General features: G+C 47.4%; 1 protein-coding gene across 1 annotated transcript in view; it reads right to left on the reverse strand.

Annotated features, from left to right (window-relative positions):
* The window catches only part of SUDS3 (SDS3 homolog, SIN3A corepressor complex component), a 38,511-nt gene that overhangs the window by 16,267 nt on the left and 2,633 nt on the right, over window positions 1-19,611 (reverse strand). Inside the window, exons 2-9 of the mRNA XM_040251651.1 lie at window positions 17,720-17,789; window positions 15,200-15,255; window positions 13,737-13,808; window positions 10,661-10,680; window positions 9,060-9,216; window positions 1,938-2,033; window positions 922-983; window positions 751-772 (exon numbers count right to left, since the gene is read on the reverse strand). Coding sequence (XP_040107585.1) covers window positions 751-772; window positions 922-983; window positions 1,938-2,033; window positions 9,060-9,216; window positions 10,661-10,680; window positions 13,737-13,808; window positions 15,200-15,255; window positions 17,720-17,789 — 555 coding nt within the window. The remainder of the gene's footprint in view (window positions 1-750; window positions 773-921; window positions 984-1,937; window positions 2,034-9,059; window positions 9,217-10,660; window positions 10,681-13,736; window positions 13,809-15,199; window positions 15,256-17,719; window positions 17,790-19,611) is intronic.

Raw genomic sequence — 19,611 nt, forward strand, 5'->3', positions numbered from 1 at the left:
TAGCGCTGATAACTAAAATGGGATCAAATCATCTAAATTCACACACTTACTCACAAACCCGCCCCACCAGGCCTTCAGACACTCAGGACTTCTCTCCGGACCATAGTGGCTTTCAGGAGGGAATTATTTAGAGTGGGAAGAATCTTGTTTCCTTTCACAAGACTCACCTCATGGACAGATGTGTAAGTAATTGCCATGTTTAAAAACAACAACCAAAAAAATGCCTTGCCAGTCCAGAGTTCTATTTTGCAGCCTAGCAAAGACCCTTGAGTGCTGCTCTGAATGAAGCACCCTAAACACTGGGCCTGTCTCTTCTGTAAGTTGGGACTGGGAGTAGCCTGAAAGGCCCTTAGGAGAACCAGCCTGTGAAAAGCCACTGGATAAGCACGCCTCGTGCTGAACTCTACCAAGCGACTAACACTGAAATATCCTCTGATTTCATTTTCAGAAATGGATCTGTGCTGACATCTTATGCCTAATGCCTACAAAGGAAAGGAAAAAATCATATGTCTTTTTTTACAATAAATCCTAAGGAAAAGACAAAGGTACTTTTAACATAGCAGGGTTAAAAATAAAAATCAGGGGAGGATGAGCTTAAAGGTCCCCTTTGGTTTTCATGATGACTGCTCTTAGGTAAATGATCAATGTTTTATTTTTGAAAACCATGACAACTCCTTGTCAGGCATTCACATGCTTTTCCAACGATACAATAAAAAGGCTGCACAAATCCCTGTAACATTGTACACTTACCTGGTCTCTTGGGTGACTTCAACTGTAGGAAGAACAACAAAAAAAATCTTAGAGAAAATCATTTCAGATGCAACTTAAGGTATCAAAGGTATCACAGTGATTTCACAAGCAACATGTGAACAAAATAAAGCCCGAGCTTTCAAATAAACATAAAAAAAAAGCACACTGTACCTTATTTAACGTTCTCAGATCCTCCATGATCTGCTCATCTGTTAACAAATAGTTGAGCTGGGGTGTTGAGAGTTAAAGGAATGTGTCTAAAAAGGAAAGTTTCCAAGCAAACAGAATTCAACAAGATGGTGCCAGCGTTTGAGAATCTACCAAGTGAGAGGAAGTTCCACCATGTTCCTACAGTTTGCCTCTCAAAACTTTCTGATCCTCCTACTCAACGTGGTGGAGTCAGGTATGTAAAAGAATCCGCATTCTCCCATCTTACAAATGTCGATGGTTAAGAAGGTGAAATGAGACTCCACAGGTAACTACAGTAACAGTGAGAGCCCAGGACGCAGGAAAAAACTTCACCTGCCACTTGTGAAGTGCTTTTGTCCCGAAGATCTGAGACTTCCACACACATACATAACCTTGCCTAGCAGCTTCAATTCTCGGTTGAGAAGATGAAGGGACCTGAAGTCACGCCCTGTCCTCCTGGCAGATAAATAAGAAAACCATTCTGTACAAATGGCTATTTATTATCTCCTCGAGAGGATAAATACAGCCCCCTGCCCCCTGCCCACCACATATCCCCTTTCCATTCTTATGATGAGAGGGGTTTCTTGATGTCTAACTAACTCTTTTTTGTTTCAACTGAACAGCAGTTTGCAATCCACTGTTTGGGGGATACAGCTGACTGAAGTACAAGAGACAGTTACTGTTCTCATTTGCTAAGTGGAAAAATCAAGGGCACATGAACTTTTCAGCTGTCCTGAATCTCCAAGTGAGTGTAAAAGGAGCCCAGAGTCCTTTCCAAATGACTGCTCTCTGCAACTCCCTCCACTCAAAGCAGAAACGACTGAGGACTCCAATCATAAAATGGCCACCCTCTATCTCACGGACGAATGTATGTGCTTTCCAACCTAATATAACAATTCCTGTAGGACAATGGCCATGTTCAGTCTATCAAAAGGAAAAGCAAAGGATTCAGTGGTCTAAAGGAAAAGGCGTGATGAAGGCTTGATGCGAGTGGATATCAGGAGCAGGTTTCCTCCTCTTGTCTGGGATGGGGACAGGATCATTCGGTCGCCTCCGCAACTTTCTGGTCATGATGGGTTTCACTTCCATGGAGTCTGTGGCAAGAATGGAACAGGTAAGGCTATCCAACTGCCACCTGAAGTCAGCAAGAATCCACAGTAGGACTACCAGCCCCAGAGCCACCCCATCAGGGCTGTTTTATGGGGGATGTCCAGTCCACGCGTGACCTGAGTCAGACGCCGGATGACTTCCGAGAGGCCTGCGCTCAGGAGACTCTGAAGGCTGACCCAAGCACACACACCCCTCAGAAACGGCAGCCCCCCTGCAGCTGTTGCGGCCCTGCTCCGACTCCTTGGAAACTAGGTGTTTTCCCTCTTCTTCCTCTCTCCAATCAAGAGGCCATAGAGCAGTAGGCGCTTAGGATTGGAAGGAATTTCTGGGTTGTTTCCATTAATTCCCACTCTTCCCACAGACAGTGAGTGAACCAGAGCCCAGTGGTGTAATAGGCTCTTGAGAGGCCTCTAGCCTCAGTCTCAACATTTTTACATGAGATTTACAAATCTGAACTCTTATTATTTTACCACCTTTTCTAACTACTCGACTATCCAGACTGATATACCCTGAAGGCTCCTGGTAAAGGTCTAGTTTCCTCCTCCTTGCCTTCTCTCGACTGGCTGTCACTATGGCCACCTCCCCTCATACACAACCTCCCCGAGGTCCCTCCTCCTTTCCTGGTTTCCATCCTTGGCCTCCGTTTTGCTGGCCTGCTCCTTGGATGCAGGTGAGCTCTGAGGTCTTGTGAGTTCTCGCTCCAGCGCCCCCCACCACCGCATAGCACCCTACCCGCCACACATTTCTCTCCAGGTTCCGAGGGCACCACTTCTTCCCTGTGACTCACCCCCAAGACCATCTCCTCCACCCCCCACCCTCCCCAGTCAGAGCCAGCTGGCATCTGTGACTTCCTTCACCCACACATCAGACCCCTCAGATAATGTCAGTCCTGCCCTTTCACTGGACTTCCCAGGGGGCACTAGTGGTAAAGAATCCACCTGCCAAGGCAGGAGACTTAAGTGATGCGGGTTCGATCCCTAGGCTGGGAAGATCCCCTGGAGGAGGGCGTGGCAACCCACTCCACTATTCATGCTTGGAGAATCCCACGGACAGAGGAGCCTGGTGGGCTACAGTCCGTGGGGTCGCAAAGAGTCGGACACGACTAAAGCAACTTAGCACTCACGCATGCTGACTTTTCACTACCTCTCAACTCCATCCTCTCATCATACCCTCGCCTCTGTCAAAGGGCTCTTCCTCAGACACAAATCAGATCGTTCATCACATCACTCTTCTCAGGAAACATATCAATGCCTTGCTTTAGCTTCAGAATAAAGGCCATGCTGGCTTCCCTGGCGGCTCAGACGGTAAAGTGTCTGCCTGCAATGCAGGAGACCTGGGTTCAATCCCTGGGTCGGCAAGATGCCCTGGAGAAGGAAATGGCCACCCGCTCTCATACTCTTGCCTGAAAAATTCCATGGACTGAGGAGCCTGGTAGGCTACAGTCCACGGGGTCACAAAGAGTTGGACATGACTGGGCGACTTCACTCACTTCTCCATTCTGGTCTCCGTCCCTTCTCGTCCCTGCACACAGTCTCTGCCCAAGCTTTTCAACTCTTCTGTCAGCCACAGGCACTGCACTGTTTATGCCTTCAGCCGCCGCGTGCTGTCCCTTGCCCAGCCTCCTCTTTTCTGCCAGGAAACTCCTACACACAACAACCTCCGAGAGCCAGCTCAACACTCCCCCTGCTGTTATGGCTTCTGAGAAGTCCTGCCTCCTTCCCAGCAACCAGAGCATCTATACGAGCCCTTCCACCAAGCTCCTGGTCGCTCCCCCAGCAGACACATGAACTCCACCCCAAGGCTGAGCACACTTCCGGCACACAGCAGGGGCTGGCTGCACAGTATTCCCCACAGAACAACTAGATGAGGTCAAGCCTGAGGCTGAGGGCCAGTACATTTGTGACTGTCACCTACATGAACAGCTGGCAGGACAGCCTGACAGAGTTCGACGTGGCCTGTCCACCACGGCAACGCACAAGGCCCGAGAGGATATAACGGGGAGAGCGAGAGGCCGTCTCCCTAAAAGACATCTCTTACCCTGTGCTGAGACGCCACCCTCCCACTTTCTTACTGGTTGGGTGCGTGGGAATCCCCGTGGCGGTGTGTGACGTGTCAGACAGGCTGAGTAAATACTCTTGCACCTCAAGTTTCCTCGTCTATAAAACGTACATACCGGTAACACTTCCCTCACAGGGTGCTGTGAAGATTACATGATGACAGGTATAAAGCCCTCAACATGGTGCCTGGTGTAACTAGAGTTCAGTCAATGCCAGTTTTTATCATTGAGCTCTCAGCCAGGAAAAAAACCATACAAAGATCTTTCTGAGAAGTCACGGCACAAACAGCTGCAATAGAAGTTACAAACTTGAAGCCAATTGCTGTCAACTGTGAGGCTTTACAACATTTAGACCTAATCTGGAAGATGAAAGAACACCAGAGATAAGGCACCAAGACTCCAGCCAAGTGTGCCCCGCCCTCCAGGGGTAGGAGATACATGATGGAAACAAGCAGGGAGCAGGAGAGCTGAGAAGATCTGGGAATAAGCTGGTCCATTCAAAGCCAAACAACTCAGAAAAAAATAACTGCACCCAATCACTCACAGATAAGAAAACATAATCGAATTCTCCTCTGCAATGGTAAAAATCAATCCATTTCACTGGCCTAGTCATGGCATTAGCCTAATGAATTTACCCAAAAGACTACTTCAGCATAAGGAAGGTGCTCTAAGGAAATCTCTGAAATTAATTAGCATGTCCCCACCACTGTCTAGGAGAGTGAGTGAGCAGGAAGTTATCCTGGCCCAGGGTCCAGGTGGAGGATGTAACTCAAGGGGAAGGGCAACACAGTAAGACTGTTTACTTAACTCACTTTGCCCCAGCAAGGTTTGAATGGTTGGCTTCCACAATTTTTCATAGAAAGATGAGAGGTGCTAGCCACCTGGGTCTGAGCTGATCTGGAAATTATAGTCCTCACCAGAATCAACAGGCTGGGTTTACATCAGTCTCCTGGGTTTAACCAGGGGTCCCAAACGCTCTGACAAAAGACAAACTTCTGGGACTGAAACTCAGACTTCAAGAGTGTGGCCACCCTGGAGAAGATACTCGAGCAGGAAACAGCATCATCTCCCGACGGAAAAGCCACAGCAGGGTCAACACTGTGGCAGGTGGGCAGTTACCCCTCCAGGGGCCAGACTGCAGGCCCGGGCCAAACCCCAGGCACCCCTTTCTACTGGCAACGTCACAAACCAAGGCTGCTTGGTGACTATAAATGGGTGTGTAAGAGACGGGCGGGGGATGAAAATCAAGGTCAGGTCTTTCGTAGCCAAACTGGGTAGGAACGAGGGGACTGATCTCCGTTAGGCCAGCAGCCTACAATGCAGAGGTCGGACTTCAAGGGTGAACCCATCAGGCCCCCCAACGCTTGGATTCCGCAATGGCAGCATCAGAAAAGAATGCTGGGGGACGAGCCCGCCCCACCCCAAATCCAGGTTCCCTCTTCCATCTTCTCTCCCATGCCATTTGTTTGGAGCCTCTTCTGACTTCCAAGGGTCCCTGCTCACCGGCATCTGGTCTGTGTGGTGTGAACCCTCTCCTGCATCACTACAACCACATGTATCTTATAAAGTTTCCTTGCCACTAGAAAGCAGCTTGACACATCTTCACCTTCATTTAGGACACTCCTCTATCAGAACCACCTCACACTGAGGAAGGCACGGAACCACGTCGGTCTTGCAGCTATGAGAACACGGGCTCCTTGAGGACACAGGCCTTCCGGGCAGCTCATTCTGTGACGCACCCAGTGCCACAGCAGTTTGGAGGGTTTCTGGAGTCAACATCACGTGGTGGTTAACAGAACATGCCTGGAGTCGGAGAATCATCTCACCGGGACACTTGGAGCAAAGGGCTCCATTCCCACGCACCTGCCCTGCTAAGTCAAGTTGAAGGAGTCACAGGGGCTGAATGAGGTTCCAGTTTCACCGGCCCTCAGTGCCTGCTCTGTGTGCCAACCCCCAGGGGCACATCGCACTATCTCCACATCAGACCTCCACAGCGGGTTCTGTCAGCTCCCTCCCAAACAACAAAACCCCAACACAGAAGCAAGTTCAAGGCAGGGCTGGGGTTCATCCACTCCTGTCAGCCTTCAGCGGCAGCTCTCATATTTTCATGTAACACCTAGCTCGAGGTAAGTACTCAGAGCTCCTATTTGATGTTATCATTACTCATGGCTCTCGCCATGAATCCAGTATCTTCTAAGGAACCTAACAGGCTTTACTGAGGTCATTAATAGCTTCCACAGGGGCCTGCAGGTTGGTTGGAAGATGCCCCTGGTGAGGCATGCACTTAAAAAAGAAGATGAAGTGGTGGTTAGTGGGCTGTCAGCAGGCAGGAGAAAAGACGGCTGGCCTAAAGTAGGAAGGGGACACACAAAGAAAGATAAAGCCCCCACACGTTTTCAAGCTCATGAAGGTCTCATTAATTATCACGGTTACTTAAAACTTTGGTCTCAACTGCAGAGAAGACTCACACTTGGGTGATTCTATCTATAATCTCACTCCTCCAAGTGTGGTCTGACCAACAGCATCATAGGCCCTGAAGAGGTGGTCAGAAATGCAAATCACTGGCTCCAGCACAGAACCCCTGAATCAGAATCTGCATTTTACCCAGACCACAGGTGACTCACATCCACACTCAAGGTGAGGGAATCAAGGCTCACATCCCAGTTTCTTTACGACAGTATGCCTTCCTGCCTGAACAACCCAGCTGTCCCGAGGTCTCCACCAGTGGTTCACACAACCTAGAGAATGTCCCACCATTTCCCACAGAGGGCTATAAAGGCTGAAGTCCTGCTCAGATAGAGCACTTCACCAGAACGCCTGTTTTCCAACGGGTTATTTGGTTTGAGTTTCTCATCGGACCCACACTCCATTTTGTTTTTCAAGACATCTTCATGTTGAACCAGAAAAGGAAATTTTAAGAAGAACCTTTTCTGGGCAGAGCTAGGCAGCACTGATACTGGGCATCAATCCACAGAGGTGAAATCAGTCACTCAGCAAGAGGAAGACAGCGGGCCTTTAAGCCGACACCATGGCAGCACCATCTGCGGAAACGCTCGTTACCCTTCTAGCTCCAGTGCCTTCCCTTCAGACACTCCATCATTAACTTGGCAGTGCTTTCCATGCCAAGGGTACCAAACGGCTTGAGGAAGGACATCAGTACCTTTAATGCCCATGGCAGGCTGTAAGCACTCCTGTAGTCTATTTTACTGCGTCACAAATGATTTCCCTGCATTTATTTGTCTTTTCTACCCTGGCAGGCTCGGCCTCTTAAGTCACTGAGGATGTCTCCTGTCCTTGTTAAAATTCCGGCTGTAAAACAGCCTGGCTCAACAATGACTACTGCTTGTCAATATTTAGGATGCCAAATCACAGGTGAGGGGCTGACAGCCTACCCCACAGATGGAAAGGGAGAGGCTGTAAACTGACAATGTTTCCCACTCGCCTAATGAAAGCTCCGAGCATCTGGTGGCTCTAGCGGGGATCAATGAGGCGTCAATGCCGCCGGAGCCACGTTGGAGAAGAGGGTGTGCAGGTCAGAATACAGCCACACAGACTGGGACTGGACAAGGCACCACTGTGCTCTCAGTTTAATCAAAAAAGCGCCTCAGCAAGAACAAGACAGTGCTGTTCTGAAGATGCTGTTTTACATAGCATCCATTCTCACCAGGACATATTTCTGAGTTGCAGTCAGTGGTCTTCAAGGAATTCAGTCTTTTTGCCAAGTCTTTCAACGACGAAGGTATCAGAAGAGAGATTTTTCAAGAGCCAGGCCCCTACTTTAGACACAACCACATATCACTGGTGTGTCGTGGGGACTGGCGCTAGAAGTCCATGTCGGGGGAGGGCCGTGTTGGCTAACAGCACCAGAAATACCAAAGGGGAAATAAAGCTCTGAACTGTTACTTCTAGCTTCAAAGTCAGCCCCGAGGACTTACATAATACAAGGTCTTTCTAGAGCACTCAACAAAAATGAGACAGGCCAGAGCCCCAGGACCTTCTGAACATGTTTATAAGAGTAAACCTGGGGCTGCGCAGAAGGCATGCCATTTACAAATCCAAGTGACAAACTCACCACTGACGTGCCTTCAGTATTTGCTGATGGAAATTTTGCCAAGTTCCAAAACAGCTAGTTCAAGCCAATTCCCATTCTGTATCCTTCTCAGAGTCATTGGTCTACATATGGCAACAGAAAAAGCAGCCCATATTGCTTCTCCCTCAAACCTGCTGAGTTCCCATATGCAGACGACTGAATCCTAGAAGGCCAGGGAGCAAGTGGCTCCAAGTCTAACGTAACTTTACTAGCTTCACAGGAGAACAGCTCAGTTTAGCTACCCCTGCTGAAATGTTCACAGTAACACCTGGGGCGAAGGGATCTAACAGCACAGATGATATAGCCAAAGCCTCCGTTCTCACAGTCAGGTCAAAGGTAAGACAATGCTTTTTCCATAACAAAGGTAGGCCCCCCCACCAAAAAAAAAAAAAAAAACCAAACAGAGGGATTTCCACCAGCACAGAGGAACTTGGCCAAGTAATTCGTGAAGATAAGCAAGACTGGAATGACAGCTGACCCAGGAATTTTGTTAAATAAAGCAGAAGCCTGATGCTGCAGTCACTGTTAAGAGTCTACCATTTAATTTACCCAACACCTGTTATTATAGGGCCCTGTACTAGGCATTCATATTTCTAGTCAGTTTTGTGGAATAAGGTATGATCAGCCTCATTTTATAGAGGGGAAAATAGGCTCAGAGAGCTTAAGTGGCTTGACTAAAGTCACACAGCCAATACAAAACAGAGCTATAACTATGACCTGCCATGTCAAAGACTGCCCCCCCACCCTCTTTCAGCTCACTCTGCTCTGATGATGAGGAACTGACAGGAGTCAGCACTGGAGTGCCCCCCTCCCTCAGAGACCCCCTCAAATTTCCCTGGATCCTGCTCTGTGGTGCTTTCGTACCTCCAGTCAGTTCCATCGTTAGCTTTTCATTTTCAATCATTTTCTTCTTTTCCTCTAGCTCAGCAATTAAGTTCTCTTTCAACTCAACCTTCTTGTCTTCAAATTCTTTCACTGCCGCCTTCTTTTCTTTGATGTAATTTCTTTCCACTTGTTCCGTCTGAGCAAACGAGAAACACAGATTGTGGCTATATAACCCTGGGAGCCAGGGTCTGAACACAAAGCCTTGTTCTGTGCGTAAGCACCAAGAAAATACCTTTTCTAGAAATAAGAGAGACAGCAGCAGTCACACACCAACGAGCAGTAACAGGGTGTCTAGTAGCAAGCTTTCCAATGCATGCATGAAACTGAACCACACTTCTGGTTTTTCTGCGAATCCCTCACTTGTAATCAGGTATTTCCTCTCTTCCACATGTTATACTTTGTGGCTTGTATGTGGAAACAAAACCTAAGTTTCTCAAAAACAGTAAATAAACCCTTTTGAAGACACAACTTCGAAGGAAAATAGTATATTCCAGATGAAATATCTGTATTCAAGATGAGTTGTAAGGTACCAAGACTGCCTGAGTTACCCTATTTTTTGATGCGTACAGTAAGGTTAAATCTAACAGTAAGATAAAGACCAACAAGAGGACAAGATCACTTATTAGGTGCCTGAACCCCGAGACACTCAAACAGTGAAATTATACTAAGTAAAAAAAAAATGTATAAGCATCCATTTTCCAAATCTCTTCATTTCCTGAAGTGAAGAACAAGGGGACTCCTGGTGGGTATGGCTGTGGGTCATGTGACCCTCTGCGCCGTGACTATGCGTGCTTGTGCTGACTTCAGTCTCCAATACGTAGCTGTGAGAAACCATGACCACCACCCCGCCCCCCGCACCCTCCCGCTTCGCCACACACACACTGGCCCCTTAGGAGCAAGCACATCACCCAAGATTTGGCCCTCATCACTAACCTCACATGGAACCAGCACTCAGACATTTGCTGAGTCAAATATTTTAATCAGTCTTTCCCTCCCATCCAGAGTTTCAAAACGATGAAGCTGAGCTGACTCAGAGACCTGACTGCTTTGAGGACCAATATAACCAACTATTAGGCCATTATAATTCAGTGCGTGCATGTGTGCTAATTTGCTTCAGCCAGGTCCAACTCTTTACGACCCCATGGACCACAGCCCAGCAGGCTTCTCTGTCCATGGGATTCTCCAGGCAAGAATACTAAAGTGGGTTGTCATGCCCTCCTCCAGGGTATCTTCCTGACCCAGGGATCAAATGTGCATCTCTTATATGTCTTCTGCACTGGCAAGTGAGTTTTTTACCATGTACCCCCAAACGGCTGTAATGTCAGATGAGAGTCAACAAGAAAGCAGTTAGGGGTGAGTATCCATCTGTCAAGCCCCTGGGATAAGCACAGGCTGCCCGACCAACAAACAGAATTTCTGAGCTGAGACCAAATGTCCTTTAGTCAAACAGAACCCCAGTCGAGGCTTCCAGCGGGGATTCCCTATGTCTATATGGTGATGAAGGAAAGGCCACTGGGTTGGGAGAGCAAGATCCCACCCTAACAAAGATCCTGCAAGCCCAGAAGACCCGTGGTACTTACTTCCAGCTGGAGGAAGAGCTCTGAAAGAGAGAAAACATGCAATTAGATTCGCGAAGCTGTGCCACCTTTCTAGACAGTGACGTTAGGATGCATTTAGAAGCAGTAGTTGCTTTCTGAGAGCACTGTTACACAGAGCACATGTTTCCAACAGTAAAGTGTGGCTACGTGAAGAGACAGGACTAGTTAAAATCTGGCCCTGAACAGAATCCGCTCTGGCAGCTCTGCCCAAGGGCAAAAGGGGGCAGTAGGAACCAAGCTACCCTGGCAAAGTAAAAGTAAAGTTAGCCCTTCTTTCACTGAGCACACACCCTCAGCAGTCCTAAGGGACAGAAGAAACAACTCAGTTAGTCCAGAAGCAGAGGCAATGTGGATGTTTTTAAAGCCTCGTGCACAGGGCTCTCTGTGGCGAGGAAGGACATTCCCCGAGCAGACAGAGGGCAGAGGCCCCCAGGCCTCCTGGGGCTCTGGTCACAGGCCACCTAGCCTCTGGTCACACCCAGGCCTCCACCCACAACACCCTCCAGGCTCTAACCACAACTCCAAGATCTACTGCAGCCTCCTCAGCAAGGCCTTTTTTGAGGCCCCATCACCCACCAAGCCCCTCTCAGAGCATCCACTCACAGGATCACCAGCTATTTAGCACCCACTGTGTGCCAGGAGAGTAGTGCCTATTAACCCAGCAGCTCCCCCACCCCTAGACTACAAGGCCTCTGCGAACCCAGCAGCTGGAACAAAGGAAGTCCGTGGCTTCTCATCTTTTCTGGGTGACAGCAGAGTGGCTACAAATGGTCCACAAAGACTGTTGGGGGAGAACACCTCCAGGGGACGGTGATCCCATCTGACAGGGTCTCCTGTGCAACCCCAACCAGCCCCACCGATTCATCCACCCACAACAGAGGAGCACATATGCACAGTCACACAAAACTGACAGCTTCAGTAACTTGAGATGAAGACTCCAATGTCAACCAACAATTGCTGAATGAGAAAATTAACTGAGGAAACAGACAGGCCAATCGCGATCTTCTAACCCTTAGAAGCTGCCATCCCAGCGGCACCGGGAAGCATGGCGCACACAAGCCTGAGTGCACCCAGCCCCACATACTCACTCCTATGACTGCTGCACTCGCACCATGCGAACGGGCCAGACGTGTGAGGTCTGCGCCATTCTGAGACATCACACCTGCACCAGCAAGTCAAGTGACAATTAGCACTCAGAGCTGGTGGTGGATGTTTCAAAGCAGCCAGACACCAGACACAACACAAACAGGTGGATTAGCGCTGCAGGAAATGTGCTTTTTAAAGCTCAAGATGCGACTGATTCAGGAGCTCTTCTACATTTTTACCTGGGGATGGGTGTGGGGGTGGGGGGTGCTGATGAAAGAACCCAGAAGATTGAGAGTACAATTAAGTAAAACTTCCTCGGTGGCAGTGAATAACAACGTGCCTGCCAAGGCAGGGGACACGGGTTCAGTCCCTGGTCCAGGAAGATTCCACATGCCATGGAGCAACTAAGCCCGTGCGCCACAACTAGTGAGCCTGGGTGCTGCAACTCCTGAAGCCCGTGCACCTTAGAGCCTGAGCTAAACTACAAGAGAAGCCACCACAGTGAGAAGCCCGAGCACCACAATGGAAGAGTAGCTCCGACTCACAGCAACTGCAGAAAGCACGAGCAAAGCAACAAGACCAAGTGCAGCCAAAAAAAAGAGAGATAAAAATGTAAATAAATTAAAAATTTTAAACTAGTAACCTAACAAAAAAAAGAGAAATCAACACTCAACCTAGAGTCTTCACTTAAGAGAAGAGGCTCACATCACTTTTCTTTCCCTCCTTGCATCTCAAACCAATTTCATGAGACGTTAGTATTCCTCTCTCCAGATGGGGAAACGGAGGCTCCAAGGGTAAACAGTCTCTTAGAGGTTTAGAGTCTTAAGGGCTGGGAGGAAGCCCTCAACCTGGAACCTCGGCCTCTGACACGCTACCTCCTTTCCCTGCTAAAAAGGAACTCCAGGAAGAAGGCTCCAGGAAAAATGCCCTGAGGAGACGCCTCAGGAATTTAGAATGAGGGGGTGGCAGTGGAATGGGAGCGGAGCTGGGTCACCACGGAGGCTCTATCCCCCACTTTTCCTGCATCCCCCACACCCTGCAGCTCCTTTGCTGTGCCTTGGTGCACATGGACACCTGCTCACTGAAGGAAAGACGGCCTCCACCCATGGAAAGCTGGAAAGTCAATGGCTCAGACAGCAAGAGAACGGCAACTCGAGGAGCGGGGTCCAGACCTCCTTTTGGAACCAGGCGCGAGTTTCACCTCTGCAGGAACAAGCACCGTACTGGCCCGGAAAATGCTAGCCAAGGAGCTTCAAGATTCACCACTTATAGAAGAGTTCCCATAAGCACAGGGATCTGTGTTTACACACTATTTCAACATTGATCACATCTTACTTTTCGTGTGACTCTGAGTCACGATGTTCCTTAACCTGGATATGTTTTTGAAGATCTTCTACCAAAGAAACGGTGAGTTTCCTGAAGTCAAGGACAAGGCAGTTCATGGCTGTATGTCCTCAAAGAGCAGGGATGGAGCATAGGCTCAACACGTGTGTTGAAGGAATACAGTTCCTATGCACAACAGACCAAAACAAAGGCACACAATCTTTCCCTCTGAATGCTTCTGATACCATATTTGAGGGGAATGACATGAGGGCACCCTGTCTTCTTGGAAGAAAAGACCAGAAGAAGCAAACTTAAAAATGGAGTGAAGTGGCCAACAACCCTTTTCCACGTCAGCTCCTCTGTCATCTGCTAAGCCAACTACACAGATGTATGAAAAACCGCGCACGACCACTCTGGGGGCATCACGGAGGGAGCCTGACCGCAAGGCACCTCTGAAAACAACCTCGACTACAGGCCACACGCTGGCAAAGAACAGTTCTATGGAAGTCCAGCTTTGGAGTCTCCCAAAACTCGCCCCACAATGGGATGTCTGAGACACATTTTGGAGAATGGCTCTTCTGGCCACAGTACGTCCAAATTGCTGAAAATCTGGATTAACTGGGTTTACTTCCAGTTTACAGAGCCTCACCTGCATTTCGTATCCTCTCTTTGTACTGCTGATCTAACTTCTTCATCCTCTTCTGATATTCTTGTAATGTACCTGATAGAGATTCATAAAATAGTTACTGTGAAGATAAAACTGCTCTACACTTTGGTTCCTAAAATTATTTTCTAGCACCGACAGTGAATGTTTTAAATAACATTAGAGGAAAACACACCGTGAATAGGCACCCACGAACAGAACCATCTCGGTTCCCGGCCAAGGCGCACAGCAGAAATCACCCCAACCGTGGTTTTAAGACTCTCAAGCAAGTGAGGAGTCGAAGAAAGGAGCAGCCACCCACCAGGGACCCTCATCATTCGATGCTGCAGCTTTGGTCCATGGGCCTCCCTCTACTGAAGAAGCTCCTTCCCCGACAGTAAGGTCTAGGTCAAGGCCATCCAGTAGAACTTGCTGTGCAACGGCGGAAACAGGCTATATGGAACCACTAGTCACACGGGGCAGTTGAACATGGGGCCACTAGTCACATACGGCAGTTCAACATGGGGCTAGTACCAGCAAAGAGCTGAATTATTAATTTTATCTAGTCAAATGTAGGCAGCCACACATGGCTAGTGACAGACACTCCAGCAGAGCCTGATCAAGTGGCTCTTCCTGGAAACAGCTAATGAGGAGGGTCCTAATTCATGTGGGAAGTTGCTTTCTGATGACTGCTTCAGTGGGATACGTTAATGGCACCTTTTTCACAATTCCTCACTCAACCCTGCCAAGCACACCTTACAGACCCGCTAGAGGGGGCCGTATTTCTTTCTCTGGCAACACCTCCTTTCCCACAGGAAGGGAAACTAAAACAGAGACACGCGATCGCAAGTCACAGGAGTATGTTTCACTCTGCAGGGGAAATCAAGGTTTGCAACCACTGGCCCTGAGCTGTCACAGGGCGCCCAGATGAGCTGGTTGCTCCTCACACACAATCTCACTTGCCTCCATTTTCTTCATTTCACAGAACAGAAGATAAATTAAGGAGGAGACAGTGATGTGCCCAAGGTCAAATTTCTAGAAAGTAGTGAAGGTGGGATTCAAACTCATGACAGGACTTGAGAGCCTGTGCTCTTCCCCCGGAGCTGAACTGCCTCTAGCAGCAAACAGCCTTCAAGAAGGCACACCCCACCTGTCATTTACGAAACAAAGAGAGCAAACGGGATGACCCACAGCTCATTAGCATCTAGTTTAGAAAGAACAGTACAATTATATTTATTCTTGGTAAAAGCATCTCTCCTAAAATCAGCCAGCTTTTGGCATGGTGGTTTTCAGTACTTGCTCTGCAAGCCTTCAGTGAGATTTCAAAAAGGTCTGAAAATGGCCACTTTAATGACAAGATCAACCAAACCAAATTTTAAATCACGCCCGCTGAGAAGTGAAATACACAGATTTCAAAGGTGTGTAATATTAGGAAGGATGTTTAGAAAAGGATGAAATCCCACACCAACCTTCCTGCAGTTGTTGCAACTGTCTCTTGAGAGAAGCCAGTTTATCCTGATACATCCTGTTTAAAAGAAAAGAAAAAAAAACCTCAGAGACAAAACCAACCAATACCCAAGTCCACAATAATCTGCACACAGAAACTGCCTGGGTTTTTATGGGAATGTCATTAATGTCCTTTAGTGAGAGAGAAAATGAAAGCCTGCTGGTGTTTTAAAATATGCCCACAGCTAAGGGATCAGAAAGAGATAAGGCTTCTGTGTTCTTGAAAGGCAGGTACTCCTGTGTTCTCTCATCTTTAGAGAATCAGTCTAAAATCCACATATGAAGACACACAAATTTTAATAAAAATAACAATAATAATGTGTTGAGCAAAAATATAAAGAAAAATTGAAAGTGTAATGCCATTTTCTTCACGATTCAGAAGGGTAACATACACACAAAAACATAAAAAGCATGAAACACGGCTCTTATATCAACTCTGAAATTAGCTTATAAACTGAAAGAAGATTATGCCTCCAACCACCTTTTTCTGTATAGACAGCACAGCTGTGTAAGCACTAAGTTAATAAACCCTCATGTCGTTTTTAAAAACACTACTCTTTTATGATCTGAGAAATAACAGCAATTCAGTGACAAAAGTAAAAATGCAGATTTGCAGCCCCAGAAGGGTAAGAACACAGCACACTGGAAGCAAAAGAACTTGGCATGTTACTTCTCCCCCCTCGCACTGAATGGATCATAGGCAACTGTGCATCCTGGTAAATCTGCTCAAACTGTGAATGCCACACATAAATTACATTTCAGCCATATTTTTGCTTCTACCTGAAAAACACACTCAATTTCACGAGAACGGAAAAGACCTGCAATCCAAAAGAACACCGTCCAACAGGTAACAGGAAGGATAGCCTTAGGACTGCTCAAATAAGAGATGCAAATACAATCCATCTGTCCATAGGCTGAGGAAGAATAAGAATCTGATAATTACACGGAAGCCCAGATTCTTTTAAGGAGAACTCCGATGTACTTTCAGTGCTTTAAATTTAATTAAAATTACTTTCACCATCATCAAATATTAGGGGGTATGTTCACTTAAACATGCCAAGAATAGAAGAGGGAAGAGATAGGTAAACTGCACACAAAAAGCCAGTATTTGGAACCCAGTGTTTTAAATCGTCCACCACAGAGTGTGACAGACGACGCCTTTGAATCCTTAGTCTGTCTTTAAAAGAGAATATTAACAGATTCAAGAAGTAAACAATAAGAAAATTCAGATTAGGGAAGAAAACAGGTATGGAAAAATACATCTCAAATGGGTCCAGGTAAGTCAGTAACAAGCCTGGAGAGAGGGCAAGTGAAAGAAAAAAAAAAAGCCAGCAGCACAGTTTCACAGCAAAAGTTATCAGAAAAATCACATCGATTATTAAGGCAGTCCTCCATTTGGCCTGGACAGATTTAGCTGAGTTTCCCCTTTATATTCCAAAGCTTGAAAAGGGTAACAGAAAGCAGAGGATGGTCACAAAACATTTGCATACGAAAACATTCCCTAAGGAAAAGAATGGGGATCATCTAGTTTAGAGGTAAAGAATTTGAGGGCTTCCCGGATAGCTCAGTTGGTAAAGAATCTGCCTGCAGTTTAGGAGATTCCGGTTCGATTTCTGGGTCAGGAAGATCCCCTGGAGAAGGGATAGCCTATACACTCCAGTATTCTTGGGCTTCCCTGGTGGCTCAGCTGGTAAAGAATCTGCCTGCAATGCAGGAGACGTGGGTTTGATTCGTGGGTTGGGAAGATCCCCTGGACAAGGAAAAGACTACCCACTCCAGCATTCTGGCCTGGAGAATTCCATGGACTATTTAGTCTACGGGGTCACAAAGAGTCAAAAAGACACAACTAAGCAACTTTCACTTCACTTCAAAGAATTTGAAAAGCCAAGGCTAGATTCTCAAAATACATTCCACAAATATTTATCAGATCTGTATTATGCTCTCTTGAGTGTTGGATAAGAGGGAGTGCTTTCAGTTGCTCTGAGGTGTGGCTCTACCGAGGCTTGGGTGTGGGCGCAGGGTGAACGGAAAGGGCACTAGAGCAGGAGTCAGGGGCCCGGCCTTGCTCTCCAAGCCTGGTCTCCCGAGCTCTCCTGGCGTCTACACACAGCCCTGCCTTGGTCAGTGCTCAGTGCGGTCACACCCACCTGAGAACCAAGGGGCTGCGAAACACCATTTCCCCTCTCCAAGCAACGGTTTCACTTAGAAAAGGGCGTGGGGGGAGGGACCAATGCGTCCCCCCCTCCCTCCTCCATGGTCGTCTTCCTCTGGGACAGTTTCCTCCAGGTTCTTTCTAGCCTAACCCTCAAAAGATTCTTATCACAGGAAGACTGGTTAAATGTGACAAATTTAAAGGGGGGAAATTGCACCCACATGCATGGTCTTTGGAAGCACTATGTGAAAACCATACACACCAGGCCACCGTTAAAGATGCCCTCGTCAATTCTGTATTCCAAAGAAGAAACGTAAAAAATCATACTCACTGTTCCTTCATTTCTACATAGTCTTCTTCATCATGCTTTGCCAGGTCAGTTTCACTAGCATCCTCAGTGTCTGAGCAAAATTAGGGAATAAGGGTTTGTTAAAATCATAATTCACAGAGTTGGTATCACTTGATATAGTGACACTTGACAGACTTCTGAAAAATGAATTTCTACTCAATGCAGACCTGCGTGAAGCCATCAAAGAAACAAGAAAGCGCCATTTCCAACTTGTATACAGCCGGACTTATAAAAAGAGCTTGCCTTTATCTGAACTGCAGCCAGAGAACAGGGTGCATCAGACACAACTGGTCACAGTCAAGGCTGTAACTTTGGCAGAAACAACGCTGGCAGTTCAGGAAAAGGAGATGTGGGTGTAAGACTGGAAAACTACAAGCAGCAAGCTTTGCTCCTACTCCAAACAACCTAATACATACATCCTCTTTTGGTATATGCCCAATTTGAATCCCTATGAGATTTTACATCATATATTCCAGGGGGCGCAGTGGTAAAGAATCTGCCTGCCAATGCAGGAGACTCAAGAGACGGAGGTTCGATCCCTGGTCAGGAAGATCCCCTGGAGAATCCACTCCAGTATTGTTACCTGGGAAATCCCATGGACAGAGGAGCCTGGTGGACTTAAAGAATCAGACAGAACTGAGCAAGCACATATACAAAGGAGAATCCAAACCAACTAAAGGAACTCTAACTGCAGAAATATTTTCAAAGGGAGAAGGAAGGGGACAAGAATATTAAACAGAAACTGTTTCAGAAGACTTTAAACAGTTTTTAGAGTAAGCAAATGGCTGGAGTGTCTACCTAATTTCAACAGTCCTATTTGAGGGGGAAACGAAAATCAATTTTTGCTTCACTGCTCCCCCTTGTGGGCATTAAAAGCAATTTAAGGGATTCACCTTCAAATTCTCTGGTTAAGCCTTGCCTTCAACCAGAATTGGAGCAAGTTCCTTCAACTTTGTATCTGCACACACAGCTGCCTTTTTAAAGCCTGCTGCAGATCCAATCCTCCATCCCACCTTTCCTCCCTCCTTCAATGAAGGAGCCTACCCTGAGTGGTTACCTGTCTGCCACTCACAGTGAGAGGATTAATAAAACATACTCCTGATTCCAGACAGCTGCTCTAGCTTTTGCTCCACCGTGCTATTTTGAGCCAGACCAGTCCACCCAAATCTTTCTTTCTCTCTCTTCTTTCTTCTCCTTTCAAAACTTCTTCACCTTTCTCCTCCTGCAGCCAGCTCCTTCCTCAGTTCCTCAAAAAGTGTTCCTCACACTTGCCAAACTGCAGTAATGATAATATAAAGACTGTGGAACTGAAAAAATAACACCTGAGCTGCTGCTGCTAAGTCAGTTCAGTCGTGTCCGACTCTGTGCGATCCCACAGACGGCAGCCCACCAGGCTCCCCCGTCCCTGGGATTCTCCAGGCAAGAACACTGGAGTGGGTTGCCATTTCCTTCTCCAATGCATGAAAGTGAAGTCGCTCAGTGGTGTCCGACTCTTAGCGACCCCACAGACTGCAGCCTACCAGGCTCCTGCGTCCATGGGATTCTCCAGGCAAGAGTACTGGAGTGGGTTGTCATTGCCTTTTCCAACACCTGAGCATCATTAAGCAAATCCGTACCTCCTGCTCCCTGAGCGTGTTTCCCCAGTGGTAAACACTGAGTATTTTTATCAAGGACCAGTTCACATGCTTTAAGCCAGTGTGTGTGCTTAGTTTCTAAGTCCTCGCTGGCTCTTTTTGCCACCCCATGGACTGTAGTCCACCAGGCTCCTCTGTCCGTGGGATTTCCCAGGCAAGCAAAATGGAGCAGGTTGCCATTTCCTTCTTCAGGGGATTATCCCCACCCAGGGATCGAACCCGTGTCTCCTTCTGTATTGG

Source organism: Oryx dammah, unplaced genomic scaffold (assembly GCF_014754425.2).
Source record: "Oryx dammah isolate SB20612 unplaced genomic scaffold, SCBI_Odam_1.1 HiC_scaffold_12, whole genome shotgun sequence".
NCBI classification, from domain to species: Eukaryota; Metazoa; Chordata; class Mammalia; order Artiodactyla; family Bovidae; genus Oryx; species Oryx dammah.